General features: G+C 53.5%; 1 protein-coding gene across 1 annotated transcript in view; it reads right to left on the reverse strand.

Annotated features, from left to right (window-relative positions):
* The window catches only part of POU2F3 (POU class 2 homeobox 3), a 76981-nt gene extending 69413 nt beyond the window's left edge, over positions 1–7568 (reverse strand). Inside the window, exons 1-2 of the mRNA XM_058545003.1 lie at positions 7517–7568; positions 712–780 (exon numbers count right to left, since the gene is read on the reverse strand). Of these exons, the coding sequence (XP_058400986.1) occupies positions 712–780; positions 7517–7544 (97 nt within the window). The 5' untranslated portion in view covers positions 7545–7568. The remainder of the gene's footprint in view (positions 1–711; positions 781–7516) is intronic.
* Between the last annotated feature and the right edge of the window lie 8291 nt (positions 7569–15859).

A 15859-nucleotide genomic window follows, 5' to 3' on the forward strand; every position in this document is an offset into this window, starting at 1 on the left:
TCTTGTTGGGATGCTATTAAAGTTATTTGGTGGTGTTACAATTTATACTCATCTTTCTTTAAGTTCTTCTTTATTATATGGTACTTTCACAGCAAGGCGTGGACTATGGAGTTAAAAGCAGAAAGCTACAAAACTTTCTTCTTAATTCTTCCCTGTCCTCTTTCTCTTCTTCACAAAGTAAAGTCATCTCCAGGCACCAAGCCTTCCTCTCTGAGTCCACTTACCACCCACATGCACGTAATTTGGAAGAGGAACAATTGCACACGGGCCTCTTTGGTTAGTTCTCTGAGTAGGACTATTGAGAAATCTAGGGTTAACAGACCTTAGTCCCCATCTACTGAAGGCAGGTTCTGCCTTCCATCAGTCAGTAACAACTGGGAACACAGCCTGCTGCTTCTAGGGGCATTGGAATGGCACATCAAGAAGTGAATCTGCTCCCTAACTTTTTTGTTTTGTTTTTAAGGATCTGGCCCTTTCCTAGCCTAGTCTCAGAGATTTTGTCCCACTGTAGACTAATATCTGCTGTTTCAGAGCTCCAGGGTCAGATCCCATGTCTCTAGGGAATTCCTTCACTTCCTAAGACCCAGCATCTGGGTCTGATTGGCTGAATGACCAAGTGAGAAGAGAAACCACATTGTTTGACAATTTGCAACAACTCTCTCCCGCCCACCCAGTGCTTTCCTGTTCGTTCCCCAGAAGAGAGACCCTTACCTGTCTCCACCTGACTGAGAGTGCTGCGAGCGTCTGTGGAATCCGCTACATCCCCACTCATCTTGATATCTGTAGGGAAAACACAACTGATTTTAATAGCAGGTCACAACTTTTCTTGCTAGGACATATGTGGCTTTAACGAAACAGCAAAGATGAATGTGTAATTACAACAACCATCAGACTTTCAAATTCCGGATTCCCACACATACGACAATTAGAATATTCATAAGCTCGGGGGCACACACCCCTCCTCCCATGCTGGCCTCCTTTCCCTCGCCTTTCTCTCTCCCATGCTCAAGCGCTACTGCAGGGTCTCTCACCTTTTGCATCATTCATCACCACTTCCTTCTACGACTGGGCTCAGTTGGTAAAAATTTAACAAGGGGAGGGGTACAGTGGAGGTGGGGGGTGGGGGAGAATGCTTCTCATTCTCAATCCTCATTTCCTCTGGGATTTAAGGAATTTATTTTATTTTTCAAAGTAACATAAGAAATATCCATCTCCCCTTCTCCCCCTATAATAACCCTACCCAGGAAGGTAAGAGTACCCTTGAACCAAGGCTTGCCCTTCTCACCTTTCTTCCTCAATTCCTGCCTCTGTTCTCTGTCTGGTTCTCAGAGGTCAGCCCAGTGTCTGGGTATCAAGCCCTAGCTCCTGTGTGACCCTCCTTGGAGATCCTGCCCTTTGGGGATCCTTACCTTCTCTCTACTCCTTTAACTTGCTCAGTGAGAAAGGGGTGGCGGGCAGGTCAGTGCTCCGCACAGGGAGAAGAGCTACACCAGGCCCCGGTCTCAGCCCCCAAGTGCTGCTGGTCCGGCCTCTCTGACCTGCTTCATTTCAATAAATTAAACATTTACCCACCAGAGACAGCTGCCACCACATAAGAGGGCTCTAAGTGTCCTCCAGGGTCAACAGACAGAAGGAAAGAGGCAACTTTGAACTAACTCACTCTCTCTGCTCCTCTCCTTATTAAACCACCCAAATACTGAAGCCGTTAAAGACAGAAGAATATTTTATTCAAATCATGTTGGCCCCCCCTTCACCCTCACCCTCTGCTCTGGGGCGGCACTTTAACTCTTTCAAACCAGATAAAGTCTTGGTGAGCCAATTTGCATACCCGGCTCCCCAGCCAATCCCAGTTAAGCAGGCAGTCTTAATTTGCATCAGGTAATCAGGCAGTTGGCAGTCTGGATGCCTGAGGTCTGGAGATGATCAGGATGAGGGAAAAGGGTGGACCTCTGCCCCAGGAAAAGCAGGGAGAAAACCTACTTCTTCTTTTTTTTTTTTTTTTTTTTAGGGTAATGATGTGTGTGGCTCTGGCAGAGATTTAAACTGTGGCCCCTGGGAGTGTAGTGACTGCAGTGCAGGAGGGGTGACTGCCATGCCAAACAAGACAGAGATGGGGAGTCCAAAGGCTCTCCAGCCCTTAGAACACCCCAGAAGCAGGGGAAGGAGTAAGCAATCTCAGGAGCCACCGTGGTTTGAGGAATATTTTTGGGATCTGCCAAATTGACGACTCTCAGGTAAATACTTGGAGCTCTGTACAGCCCTCACCAGATAGCCATGCTGTCCAGCATGGTCACAAACCTCTAGGGGAGGCCCTGCAGCCACATCCCACCACCCCTCACAGTGTACCACATTTAGGAAGGCATTTCTTGAGCCTAATCTAAGTCCTTTTTACTGCAGTTTGAAACTTTCTGTATAGTCTGTCATGCATGAATATTCAGAAGAACAGTGTGGGCCACCTGGACACATCTGCAAAGGGCTTCTGCTGCTGCTCACCTCCTGCTCCAATGGAGAAATGGCCTTTGCTTCATCTCACCCACAAAGTTCTACTCCTGGAGCTGGGCATTGTCTAACACAGATCTGCTCAGCTCACACTTCCCCACAGGGATTCTTCAACTGGGCTGAGGAAAAGTCAGAGACTGCTGGGAAGGTGCCAGAGGGGGCGAGTCCTTCCCCTCGGTGGTTTTCAACCCACTTCAGAAGTTAAACCCAGAAATCAGAGCATGAGTTTTGGCGGCAGACAGACCTGGAATTAATCCCAGGACCATCGCTAACTAGCTGGGAGACCCTGGCCATATGTGAACCTCAGTTGTCTCCACTAAAAAATGGGAATACTAATACTTACTTCCCAGAGTTATGGTGAGGAGTAAAGGAAATATGGAATGAAACTGCCTGCCACAGTTCCTGGCACAAAGTAAGCACACAATAAACAAACTAACTAAACAGATACTTAGGCTGCAATGTCACAATGGATAGCTCTGGCTCTCTGTCTCAGCACTGCTGTAATTTGTCCTTTAGCTGGGAAGCCATCAGCATTCTCCAGATTCTGAATTCATAGGAAAAATGCTCATGGGATCAGGAAGAGTTTAAGAGGCAGTAAGGCTGCGATGATGAGCGGGTTCTATGAATTAACTTATTTCAAACTCCTGATGTTTAAGAAGGGTAACTCTTTAGCTAAACCATAATTTTATGCCTGTAACCCAGACTCTCCTCCAAAACCCATTCACTGTATTGCCTTTAAATATACCCAAAGCCCATCTCACTCACCCTTTAAATTAGCTTAAAAGGTAGTTCTAATCATGTCTAAAGATAACTTTTTCTCTTTTTTTTTTTGGTGAGGAAGATTAGCCTTGAGCTAACAACCATTGCCAATCCTCCTCTTTTTGCTGAGAAAGATTAGCCCTGGGCTAACATCCGTGCCCATCTTCCTCTACTTTATATGTGGGACACCTGCCACAGCATGGCTTGATAAGCAGTGCATAGGTCCACGCCTGGGATCCAAACCCATGAACCCTGGGCTGCCGAAGCAGAGCGCGTGAACTTAACCACTACGCCACCGGGCCAACCCCTAAGGATAACTCTTGAAGGAATCAAAGGCCCCACACTCTGCCAGGAGTGAGGAGTAAATGAAATACTGAATTTACTCCTCTACTCATTTGATGTATCCATTATGGGAGCAACATTGTGACACTTTGAGATCAGATGGGGATTTGAGCATGAATGGAGGGGCAGGCTGAGATGATCTGGGGGTCTTGTTAAGTTCCATAGGATGCTGATACTGAGAACCTGTTCCTGTTGGGTAGGAGGCTGAGGCTGATGGGTGGGACGAGCTCTTGGGTCTCAGCCTAAAAATGGGCCAACACCGAAACTCCCCGAGACGCTGTAACCCTTCGCCTGTTGGACAGCACTCCAGGGGTGAGTGAGAGAGTCATGGGGTGGGGCCAGGCTTCTTGGTTGTTCTTATCTCAGGCTGCGACTGAGTAGGCTCCTTGCCATTACTTTCTTCCCTGGGGAGGCTCAGATGCTCTGTGTAAGAGCCCAGATACCAGACACAGACCCTCTCCTGCCTCACCAGCACCATCACACTGTCAAGTTGGGGCAAGATGTTGGCTGCCAACCTTGCCCTCTCTGTGCCTTGGCAGGACCTGGGAGCAGTCCCTCCTTATATATCTGTGAACCAGGATGTGTGTGTGTGAGTCCACAGGAGCAAAGTGCAAGGGGTGGCATTTCCCCCAGGCTGCAGGCTGAGTGTCCACAGTGTCCTGAACCTCCTGGTCCAGGCTATGCCAGGAAAGCAGAGGGCTCACCTCTGTCTCTCCTACTGTTCATCTTCACTTTTTTGGAAGGGACTGGCGCTCCCTCCTGACTTCTCCCTCACGCACCCACTGATGGGGGCCACTTCCAGCAGAGGGAATTCAAGGGACCCACCAGTCCTACTTCTGAGCTAGCCATGGCCCCAACTCTCCCCTGGAGGAGACTTCTCCCGCCTCTTCTTCAAGAGAAATCCACTTCCTCGCACAAAGAGGCCTTCCAACCCAAGTGTTATTCCTGAGCTTAATTGGTATCAGTCTGTGAGACTTGATCCCTCTTTCCCAACCCTGATGGGGAACAGCTCACAGGGAGAATGGCAGAAAAAGAGATGCCCTGGGGCTGACCAGGTATCCTCCTCTGGCTGGCTTCCCACTGTTTTCCGCCCTCTCCTCTCCTTCCCTAGCTGTCTGACTCTTGCCTACCCCTCTGCCTGTTTTTTGCCTAGGAGTGGGGAGCCCCTCCTTGACTGGGGTGCCCCTGTGCCTGGTGACCTCATGCCTGCTCAGATTGCTTGCACAAGAGATGCCCTATAAGTTACAAAGCACTGAGGCCCTAGGCTGACCTGAATCATGGCTTGCTCCCAGGTTATCAGAGCGAAAAGACAGGCTGACCCGGGGGCTGCAGTGCTCTTGGAGCTGAGGGGGGTCCTGGGTTCAAGCCTTCACCCTAGGTTGTGTGCTCCTGTTCCCCCTTCTTCCCCCACCCAAACTGTTCCAGTAAATCAATGAGGAGGAGTCCCCAAGGGCCCAGGACTGGGGATTCACAGGGGAAGTACTGTTTATAAAGAATCAGCAGGATACAGGATTACTGTGAGGGGGAAAATAAGACTCCCAAGAGACCAAATTTCTACAAAGAGGGTCCTGGACTGAGAGACCCTAGACAGGGCCCAATAATGAGACACTCCATAGAGGGACCCTCCCTCACACACCCCACAGCAAAGCCTACACTGAAAGACCCTACAAAGATGACCCTGAAAAACCCATCGAGAAGACCCAGCAAAGAGAACCCTCAAATGGAGACCCAGTCACAGGAACTCCACAGAAAGTCCCAAACTGAGAGATCTCTTTGAGGTGCCACTGAAGGGGAACCAGACACCACAGAGGGGCCAAGACAGAAACCTCATAGGGAGGCTCAGACAGCTCTGAGGCCCAGACTACAGAAGTGGGCTGGGGAGGGGCAGCAAGTAAGCACAGAGAGATGAATCAGGGAACCCACCTAAGAGAGATGGAGACCCATCCTGAAGGGTCACCCCACCTTGGGTTAGCACAATCTCCCCCTTTGTGTCCGCTTACGGGGCACAGGCGTGACAGTAGTATCTGGGCTTCTGAAAAGCATCAGCCTGGAGCTTTCTCCAAGGCCAAGGCATGGGGGGCTTGGCCCTCTCACTTTAATCTCACTCGCTGTCCTCCTCTCTGCTGAATCTTCTTAGCCCCTAGGCTGGGTCCCAGCTGTCCCATCTCCTCCCACTTCCCCCAGAGCAGCAGCCTCCAGGAGACAATGAGGTGGAAAACCCCCAGGAAGCCTTTGATCTTGGTCCTAAAGAACTTCCCGCTGGAGGCCATCTCTCTGAAGGCTTGCTCTCATTCAAACCCAGGCCTTCTTGGTAGGAGGTGAAGAAAGGAGACCAGGGGGTCTGCCCCCAGGTCTGCCCAGCTCCGTGTTGGTGCCACAGGGTCTGGAAACGGACTTTCCCCAAACTTTGGATGACACTCAGTTAGATGGTTCCTTCCGCCTCACCTAGCCCTTCCTGGCATGTCCTGGCACCTGGAGATCCACTCAGAGTCAACACCTCTCTGTCAGCCTGCCTTTCGTTCAGCCCTGCTGGGACTGCTCTGGGCAACTGTGGACTAGGCATCTGTCCCAGGCATCCCCTGCCACTTGTTTTCAGGACTGGTGAGCTCCAGGAAGGGCCAGAGCCCCCCGCCTGCTCCGTGCCTTGGGGTGGGTCAGGAAAATGCCTCCGCCCACTCTTCCTCCCTACCCCCTAGAAAGGAAGCAGGTAACAAAATTCCCATCAATAGCTCTGAAATGCTAAGTAAAGTTCCCTGGGTGCTGCGCCCTTTGAGAGGCAAGTTGCTGGTCTCAAGTGGCCAAATCAGGTTCAGCTTTCTTCACCTCAAGCCTGTTCTCTGCTCAGGCTCTCTGACCTCCAGGAGGCCCACCCTAACCCCAAGCCCAAGCCTTCAGCATTAGCTCCGGTCCTAGCCCTGCTGTGAAAGGAGGGATCAGCAGGGCGAATGGAGGGGCCTTGGTCCACTCCATGCGTCTAAACCATTCACACAGGGGAAACAACTCCCGGAAAAGCATTTCCATCTCCTGGGGTCCCTCCCCTTAGGAAAAGAGGGCTTGGTATCCGAACCCGTGAAACATGGAACACAGAGGAAGTATCTCCACCACCCCCTCTCAGACACAGAGATGGAAGCACCTATCCCACAGGCCCCTGTGCAGGCTGCTCCTCCTGCAGGGTCCCACAGAGCTCCCGAGCAGCACCGGCACACGGATTCCCCAGCCCCCCACACACTGAGCCTAGAACACTGCCAAGACCCACAGAGCATGTGAGTGGGCACCCCTTCACACACGGTCTGCTCCACCTCCTCTCCCTACACACACGGGGACAGGTGGACTCACCTCTGATACACATGGACACACGCTTCCACAAGCCCTAATCAATTCATTTATGGCGTGGCACCCACCCCAGGTGTGCCTCTGTAATTGTCCGGCCCCACTCACCCCTCCTAGGCTCCCCAGCCCACCCCCAGCCCTTACAAATGTCACTTTGCCTCTACTTCACATAAATGCCCGGGACACCAAACACGTAACATGTGGATACATGCATTTTCCTCACTTATGCACTCCCAGGTCCACACCCCTGGCTGAGTGAGTGAGCCGCCCTTCTGCAGTCAGTGATCAGGGCAACCTCATCCAGACTACAGCACTTCAAGGCACCCAAGTCGCACACATCTGCTGCTCTCCAGCTGTGAGAGCGAGGGGGGTGGGCTTCGAAGGTCTCCCACCCCTACTGCAGCCCTGAACCTCATTCTTTGCCAAGGTCCCCCAGCCATCCGCCTACCTACGCCCGCCCCGGGTGACCCGCTATCCACACTGCCCTCTCCTGACCGCTGGGGCGTAAGACCCCCGAGAACTGCGCCCCTCGGCCCCTTCCCGCGCGCAGGGACACCTGTCAGAGCTCACTCCCTCTGCGCCTCACCTGTGTGCATGGGTTCCAGATTCACCATCCTGCCCCAGGCGGGGCCAAAGCCAGCGCCCCCCCAGGCCCCTCGCGTCTGCCCCAGCCGGGCCCCCTGGGAAGCCAGGGTCTCCTCCCTCCCGCCCCCGGCCGCCGCCGCCGCCGCGGGAGCCGCTGCCGGAGCCGTCGCCGCCGCCGTCGCGCGCTCAGCAGCTCCCGCCCGGCCAGCCCTCGGCACGGCCAGGATTGCCACACGCCCCAGGTGAGCACGCGGCGCGGCGCGGGGCGGGGGCCGCGGGCCACGCCCCCTGGCAGGGCCCCCGCGCCTGGCCCCGGGCCCATGCAAAGCGGCGATTTGCATACGCGGAGCTGGGGGCCGGGGAAGAGGGCAGGGGGTGCTGCCGGGGCGGGTCCCGACCCTGCGGAACACCTGTCTGCCCCAGCCGGGTCTGGCAGCCTCTCCCCACCGCGCCCGCAGAGACCCGGCCTCCGGGTCCAGCTCTCCCCTTTTTGGAGCCCCTGGCGGATTATCCAGCCGGGGTCTGAGCTTCCGTCTGGACGGACTCCCGAAGTGTAAGCGCTGCAAGGAGCCTGGAGTGTTTGGAGAAGCCATAGGGTGTGCTGGAAAGAATCTGATTTTGGAATCCTACCTCTTAACCGCTTACCAGCTGTGTGACACGAGATAAGGCACTCCACCTCTCTGAACGCATTTTACTCATCTGTAAAATGGGGCAGGTACTAATCATAACCGGCATGTATCTGTACGGAGTTAGCAGGTGGCCAGGCCTACCTAGCCTCCGTGCACCCTCACAACATCCTGGGACCTGGCTGGGGCCCTGGTGATTATTCCATTTTCCAGGTGAAGACACTGCCCCTTGCTTGGCTAGTCCCAGTTTGCATGAGGCTCTGTGACAGGATGCTGTGCAAGTTACTTACCAGTGTCTGGGGTTGTGGGAACAGCCATGTCCTTCATCTACAGAGCTGGGAAGTGACTTGTCCAAAGGCACACAATTCCCTAGAGACAGACAGAGCCTGGCTGGAATCAGGTGTCTGGACTCTCATTCCAGTGCTCTTTGCAGCACCCATCATAGACTCACCATCTGAGCTCCCTTCTCCTCCACTCTTCAGGTCCCAGGAAGTGGTGCCAAGACCAGGGACACCTGCCCTGTCAGCCCAGAAAGCCATGTGCCAACAGGGGGCAGAGCCTCGCCTTCCTCTCCAGATGGGCCTCCTGTGGACCTACCTTCCCCTTAGTCTCAAGGACTATTTCCTGCTCTCTGAACAGGTCTTGGACCTTTTTGCTGCTGCCTTGTTTACAGTGTTCTTTTCACCTGGCGTGTCTACCCACCCTCCACCCCAATAATCCCTATTATAGAATCCAGCACCTACCGAGCTTTCACTGTGTGCCAGGAACTGTGCTCACCACACTAGAGGCATCCAATCTTGTTTAGTCCTCGTAATAACTCATAAACCGGACTGTTATGATTTCCATTTTACAGATGGGGAAAGTGAGGCTTAGAGAGTTTACCGTGCCCCGTGATACACAGCTGTATCAGGGCTCCTGTTCTAAAGCATTGCCCTCCACTCCCTCGACGCACCATTCAAATGCTACCTCCGTTCTGGAGTCGGAAGTGATCTGATCTGTCTGTTTCTAAATCACCGTAACACTCCAGTGCTCTTAACAGCCCCTGTGGCGGGGTCTGTGGGACTTTTCTATCCTACCTCCTGGTTGTTAACTGATCGGCTGCCCACAGCACCAAGCCCAGGGCTGGGTACACAACAGGTGTCGGAACGGGCCCCATGGATGCCACAGTGGCCCCAAAGGAATAGGACGTGTTTAATAACGTGCTTCTTTAATAAGTGCTTCTTTGGGTCCATACAAACCACTCTCCCCGTCACATCGTCCTCTCTTTCTCCCACTCTCGGCAAGACAGGTGGGGACCTTCTTTCTGGTTCTTCTGGCTGGCGGAGGAGGTCAGGAAAGTCTTCTTGGAGGCCAAGTGAACCCAGGGACCCCCCTCAGGACACTTCCAGACCGTCACTTCCCTCCTTCCTCTTCTCCGTCCTTTCTCTCCCCTCCTCCACTGCAGCTTGGTCCCTTCCCTGAGGTCCATTTCTTATCTACAACTGCATGTCACCTGTCATCATCCTAGAAAAATGCCGCACATAGTTTATATACCCCTTTGTGCGTATGATTTCCATATCTCTATTTGCATAGCATTTGCATGGCTGTATGCACGGAGGGTCTGATTCTCCGACCACCTTATCCGGGGCCTGTTTCTCTCTTCCGTGTGCAAAGTTACATTTCTTCTCCAGGCTTTAGTTTTCCGGACGCCAGAGGAGCATGTACCTAATGCTTTCCAAGGGTCTTCCAGCTCCAGCAGCCCAGGATTCTGGGGTCCCAGGGATGGGGATGGAGGTGGAGCTCTTGCGGTTGGGGCCCATTGGGGCAGAGATGGGAACTTGGAGGTTCACAGAAGCACAGCTTTGGGTTACAGACATGGGGTGGGAGGATGAGAGGGTGGGAGGGGTGGGGGTGGAGAGAGGGTGGCAGACATTACCTCCCTTTCATTCAATTACTCATTCCTTTACTCATTCATTCAATAAATATGGATTGAGCACTTCCTATGTGACAAGAAAGGTGCTACATGCTGGTCATGAACCTTCTTATTTAGTTGGCACAATTTTAGGAGGAAGGGACAATTTTTATACTCCATTTATAGAGGAGGAAACTGAGGTGCAGGGAGGTTAATGCAGCTAGCGGATGACGGAGTTGGGATTTAGACCAGGTCTGCCTGACTTCAAAGCTGATTCTTTTCATCTCGCCCTCCAGTGTCTGAGCCTGAGTCTCCCCTTCTCTTCTCCTTCCATGATCATGTAATTCAAGGTGGAAGGAACCTAGATATGGTTCATATGAAGAATCGGAGGTTCAAGGGGGGAGGGACTTGCCCAAGGTCACAGGGCAAGTCACAGCAGAGCAGAGACCCTCCTGCTCTCTCTGCTCCTCCTCATATGCTCTTCCTGGGTCTTGGAGGGTTGGGTGCGTTTGTGACATGTGTGCACGGGGCAAGGGGCAGGGTGGGACAATTTTTATTCCTTCCCTCTCTGACTTGCTTGATGATCATTTCAACTAGATGAACTGGAAGCGGGGCACAAAAGAACCCTTTATCCCTCCCTCCTTCCCAGCACTCAGTCTCCAGGAAATCAGCTTTTTGAGTTCTGGGCAGATGGGAGGTGGTGGAGAAGGTACCAATCCTCTGGGCCTCATACTCTCTCTCTGTTTAGCCTGGGAGAGGAAAAGCTGTGGGGAAGAGGAGAGAGATGGAGGGTTGCCTGGAGGCTAGAAAAGAACAGAGGCAAGAAAGGGAAAAAGCAAGGACAGGAAATTTCAGTGCCTTTGGACATCAAAGGGCCAAATGCAAATTAAATGCAAATTAAACGTAAATGAACCCTCACGGCCTCCTTTACCCCCGCCCTCTCTCAACAGCTGGAGGACTTTTTCAGAGTAGCCAAAGCCTTCCTCCAGGATGTTGTGGTCCCAAAACCGTGATCAACTCCGACCTCTCTCCAGGTCTTCCTGGTCTTCCTGGGGTGACATCTGATTCCCCTGGCTGCCCCTCTAGGAAGTCACCAGCTCCCCAGGCTCCATTTCTACTTGAGCATGCTGTCAGCTTCTTTTGCTCAAGGACAGAAAGCTCTAGGAATCAAGCCTCCCCTTCCAGACACATTGCTGGAAATGGGCTGTAGCCCTGGAGAAGGTGGGACCCCGGCCCTGTTCCCCACCTCAGCAAAGAAAATGGTCTTCTTGGCCGTAGGCTCTGCTGCTTGCTCTCATTTCCTGTCATGTCAGCTGGATTGAGTTGTCAGGGCTGGGAGCAGGGTGGAGAGCGAGGCGTCCTGGAAGGACACCAAGCAACAAGTCCCTTCTAGCTCATTCTGTCTGCCAGATGGGCTGCAGGACCCAGAGCATGGGAGTGTGGGGTGGGGGTCATCCCCCTGCCTTGGGGCGACCACAGGGAATGGATCCAAGCTCAGGCTTCCCAAAAGAGCAGATGGAAGGAAGGGAGAGGCCAGGAAGAACTTCTAGGCCTCTTTTAAGTGCACACCTCAGAGTAAATCCGATGGTGCCATGAGGAATATTGCAGGGGGCTGTGGAGGGGGTAGTGTTAGGGGATAAAGTGAGAGGTGCTCTGGGAACTGGGATAAAGCAACTGTTTCTGGGGAATGGGCCAGAGAGGACATGGAAGTCAGGACACAGAGCTGTCTCCTGCTGCTGATATCCCTAATGCTGAGCCCGCAATCCTGGACATCCCTCCCCACCCGGGTCGCAACCCTCACTCACGTCTAGGGGGAGGAGTACACACAAACTCATTGCCCATTTTGTACTTGAAGGTTCCCAGAAATAGATAATAATATGTATTTAATTTTAAAACAGCATAACAACTCTGTCTTCCAATGAAATGTTTTTACTTTGGGGTCACTATGGGGTCTGGGTCCGGCCACCCTAACTGCACCTTCAGCAGAGCCCTGCCTCAGCCCTTTCTTGCACCCCCCACCTTCAGACCAGGTAAGCTTCCTGGTTCACGCGCATGCTCAGGGCAAGTCTAAGCCCAGGGCGCCCTCTTGTGGTCATGGGGGTGTGTGACCCTGACATGAGCACCCTACCTGCAAGACTGGAGAGGTCTCACCACGGTCCTGCGTTGGGTGAACCACAGGTGAGGGCCTTAGTTCCAGGCAAGTTGGAGATATTGAATTTTAGTTTCACAGTGCTGTTGGGTCTTCTAGTCCATGATCCCCATCAAAGGCCAGACTTTACCATGCAACCCCAGTTGGAATCAGCCAACTGCAGCCCAGTCAATGCAGAGACAGGAACCCTGGGCCTTGTTGCGCTGCCCGTCCTGTTGCTGGACTGCTCTGCTGGTTAAAACGTCCTACCTCCCACACTGCCCTCCTGGGCTTCTGAGCTACATGCCAATCCTGCACCTCCACATGTAGGAGATCAGCCGTTCCTCCGTTCATATGTTCAGAGCATGTGTTGATTACCCACTGGAGCTATGCTTTGGGCGAGGAGCTGAGATCGGAACGGAGACCAGACACAGTCCCCGTCCTCAGGCCTGGTGAACACACAAGTCCCTCAGACTGTGGCACGTGCTCTAACGGGGAAATAGAAAGTGATGTGGGGGCCTGCTGCGGGGCACGCCTCACCTGAATCTGGGGATGGGCACCAGGACAGTCTTCTTAGAGGAAGGGACGTCTAAGCTGAGATCCCCAGCAAAGAGGAGGGAGGTGGGAGTGGGTGTAAAGAGTACAAGCAAAGGGATGCGTGTGCCAGGAGGGTGTGCGGGACGTTGGGGCCCCCAACCAGTACAGGCTGGCTAGATCAGAGCACAAGAGGTGGAGAATCACAGGTGGGTGAGGGTGATGAGATTCGTACAGGGAGGACCTTGAGTCAGCCCTGACTCAGGTGGAAATAATCCACCAGTTTCAGTAACACATGACTTGTGAGTGATTGCAGCAGAGTTGAGTCCAACACCACGGCTGGGAATTGCTGGGGACAAGCGGGACTCAGGTAAGAAGATTAATGGTGAAGACAGAGAGAGAAATAGGGCTGAGGTGGAGAAGGCCTTGGGTTTAGTGTGTTTTTTATTTTGTTTTTTAGGTGGGAAAGATTGAAATACTCTCAGGGCTGATGAGACGAGGCAGGAGAGAGGGAGGTGGAAGTGAGAGAGAGGGGACAATTTCTGCAGAGAGGTAGGGGGTGGGGCTGGGAGTCAGAGCCCTGGGGTGCGGGGAGAAGGGACACTACCCCCATATGACATGAGGGAATCCCGAAAGGCGGGTGTGGGTGCAGGGTGGGTAGAGATGTGGCGTCCCATCTCAAGGCTTCTGCTTCCTGTGATGGGGGGGAGGGAGCCGTGTGCGCAGTGTCACAGCATCCCCCCTCCCTGCTTAGGAGTCAGGACACTCTCCCAGAGTGACACACAGTGCTTTCCAGCCTGCCCTACAGATTCCAGACATCAACTTTTGCCTAAGCTGCCAGTCCGCCAGGATTTTGGACTTGCCAGACCCCACAACTGCATGAGCTAATTCCTTAAAATAAATCTCTCGTGCTCTCTCTGTATCCTATTGGTTCTCTTTCTCTGGAGAAGCCCTACTGACACAGCAGGAATGTGGGGCAACAGGGCCTCTCATACACTGCTAGTGACAGTGCACCCTGGGGCAGTCCCATCTGGAGGGCAAGCTGACATTATCTACCAAACACTGGCCACGGTAGCTCTCCATTTTTAACATTTCTCTACAGTGTGGCTTGAAAGAGCAAGTCACAGTGAACGGTTCAGTTGTCTACCAGTAGCTGAATGGTTAAGCACCTGCAGTAGAACACCGGGCAGCCATTCCCCATTGACTGCAACGTCAGGGAAGACCTCAGAGATGGTCTAGCGAGTGCCTCTCTCTCAGCAGATGAGGGAACTGGGGCCTGTAAGGGGGTGACCCACCCAGTCACACAGGGCTGGGACGAGGCCGGCACTCACATTCCTCACATGCACTGTTAGCTTCAAGCTTTGCTTCTTGGGGGTGGACCTTGCTCCACTTTTGGCCAGACTCCTTGGCACCTCCACCCACCACATCCAGCTTCACATCCAGGGTGAGGCGCCCCAACTGCGGGGCCCCACAGTTCCCCCACCTCAGACTTTCCTTGGCTAACAAAACTGCAGGGACAGGAACCTGAAGGAAACCCACAGAAAGTACAGCGAGGCCCAGCCCAGGCCGGGTGATCTGGGACCACTTGCATCTTCTGTGGCTTGAAGAGGCTTCGGTGAGGTCCCGGCTCCTGGTCTCCTGCCCAGGGGCCTTGCTTACCTCGGCAAAGGGGACCGATCAGGAGCCTGTTCCTGCCAACATAGTTCCAGGGGAGCATTGGGCAACCCCTGCCCCATGTACACAGCGATTGCTCCTGCAGGACTGGCCCCAATAGGTGCCCCATACCTTGTACTTCTCCTCATCCACCCGTGAGTGAGCTGCGCTCTCTGAAGTTCCGGCTGGCCAACCTGATGAACCATTTGGGTCAGTAGGTGTGCATGGAGTAAGAAGGCCAGGGGTTGGATCCCAGCTCTAACTAGCTGTCTGACCTTTGGAAAGTCACATAATTTTATAGGTCAGCCACATCCATAAAATGTCACCGAATTGCTAAAGGAGCCAATGAGCTAATTTATATGAAGGTACTTTGTGAACCCTAAACGGCCAGAGAAATGAGTACTCACTGTAAGTAATTACCTCTCCCAGGTGTTTCCACATGGCCACAAAGGCCTCCGGGGGAAAGCAGAGCCTTGTCTCCAGGTGTTTCTCAAATAGCTGACCGTCTACATCTATTTAACCAGTGACTGATACACACGGAGACTGGAGACTTGGGCAGGAAGTGACCGTGACGGTGGAACTGGAGGCACCATGACAGAGCCGGGGTGTGGGGTGGCGGGGAGGGCCGTTTGGGATGGTGGGAGGCTTTGCCTTCGCCTAAGTATAGGGTCAGCCCACGGTCTCAGGGAATCTTAATTCTCATCCCTATGCCCTAAGACCAGGGAGGGGCCCCAGGCAGGGTGGTCTCTAGTGATGGCGGAAGCCTCCTCACCGCAGGGGACAGGCAGGCTTGGAGGTGACTGATAGTCGCTCTCCAGGAAGATCAGAAAAACACTCCAAGTCTTGACAACATTACTTTTAAAAAATTATGACTTTTGGCTATTTGGAAATGAGTACGATGGTATATGGTTCAGGGACCCCATCCCCAGCAGTAAAGGCACACACATAGGGTGGGAGGGGTGGGAGTTGCTTCTCCAGGTAATCCCCCCTCCATCCAGAGCAGGGGTTGGGCCTCGGGACTGAGGCCCCGGATGGGGCAGGAGGAAAAGGCCTGGGGAGGTACGCCCCCCCTTTCCGCCCCCAGCACTGCCGAAGCTGGTCTTTGAAAACAAGAAGGGACGTCCACCTGAAAAGGATGTCTCCCCACCAACCCCTAACTTGACCATGGCCAAGCAAGCCTGGCTCCCACCACAAGCCTCTGGCCTGTAGGTTCAGGGGCAGCGGCAGCCTCTTCTGGGGAGCAGAGTAAGGGAGACTGCCCTGCAAGCCCCTTTCCCTCTCCAAGGCCTGTGAGGGAGGATCTGACCTTCCCTGACTCCTCCCTCCTAAGCAGTTGGGTCCCCTGGAACTTTCCCAACCCCTGAAACATTCCAGTCTCCGCCCTGTGCTCACACAGTCCCCTCTACCTTGCCAAATTCTTACCATCCTTCAGCCTCAACCCATGTCCCATCCCGTCCAGGAAACCTTCCCCCATAAAGTCAGCCTGCACATCCCTCCTTCTCAGAATTCCTC

Source organism: Diceros bicornis, chromosome 7, assembly GCF_020826845.1.
Source record: "Diceros bicornis minor isolate mBicDic1 chromosome 7, mDicBic1.mat.cur, whole genome shotgun sequence".
NCBI classification, from domain to species: domain Eukaryota; kingdom Metazoa; phylum Chordata; class Mammalia; order Perissodactyla; family Rhinocerotidae; genus Diceros; species Diceros bicornis.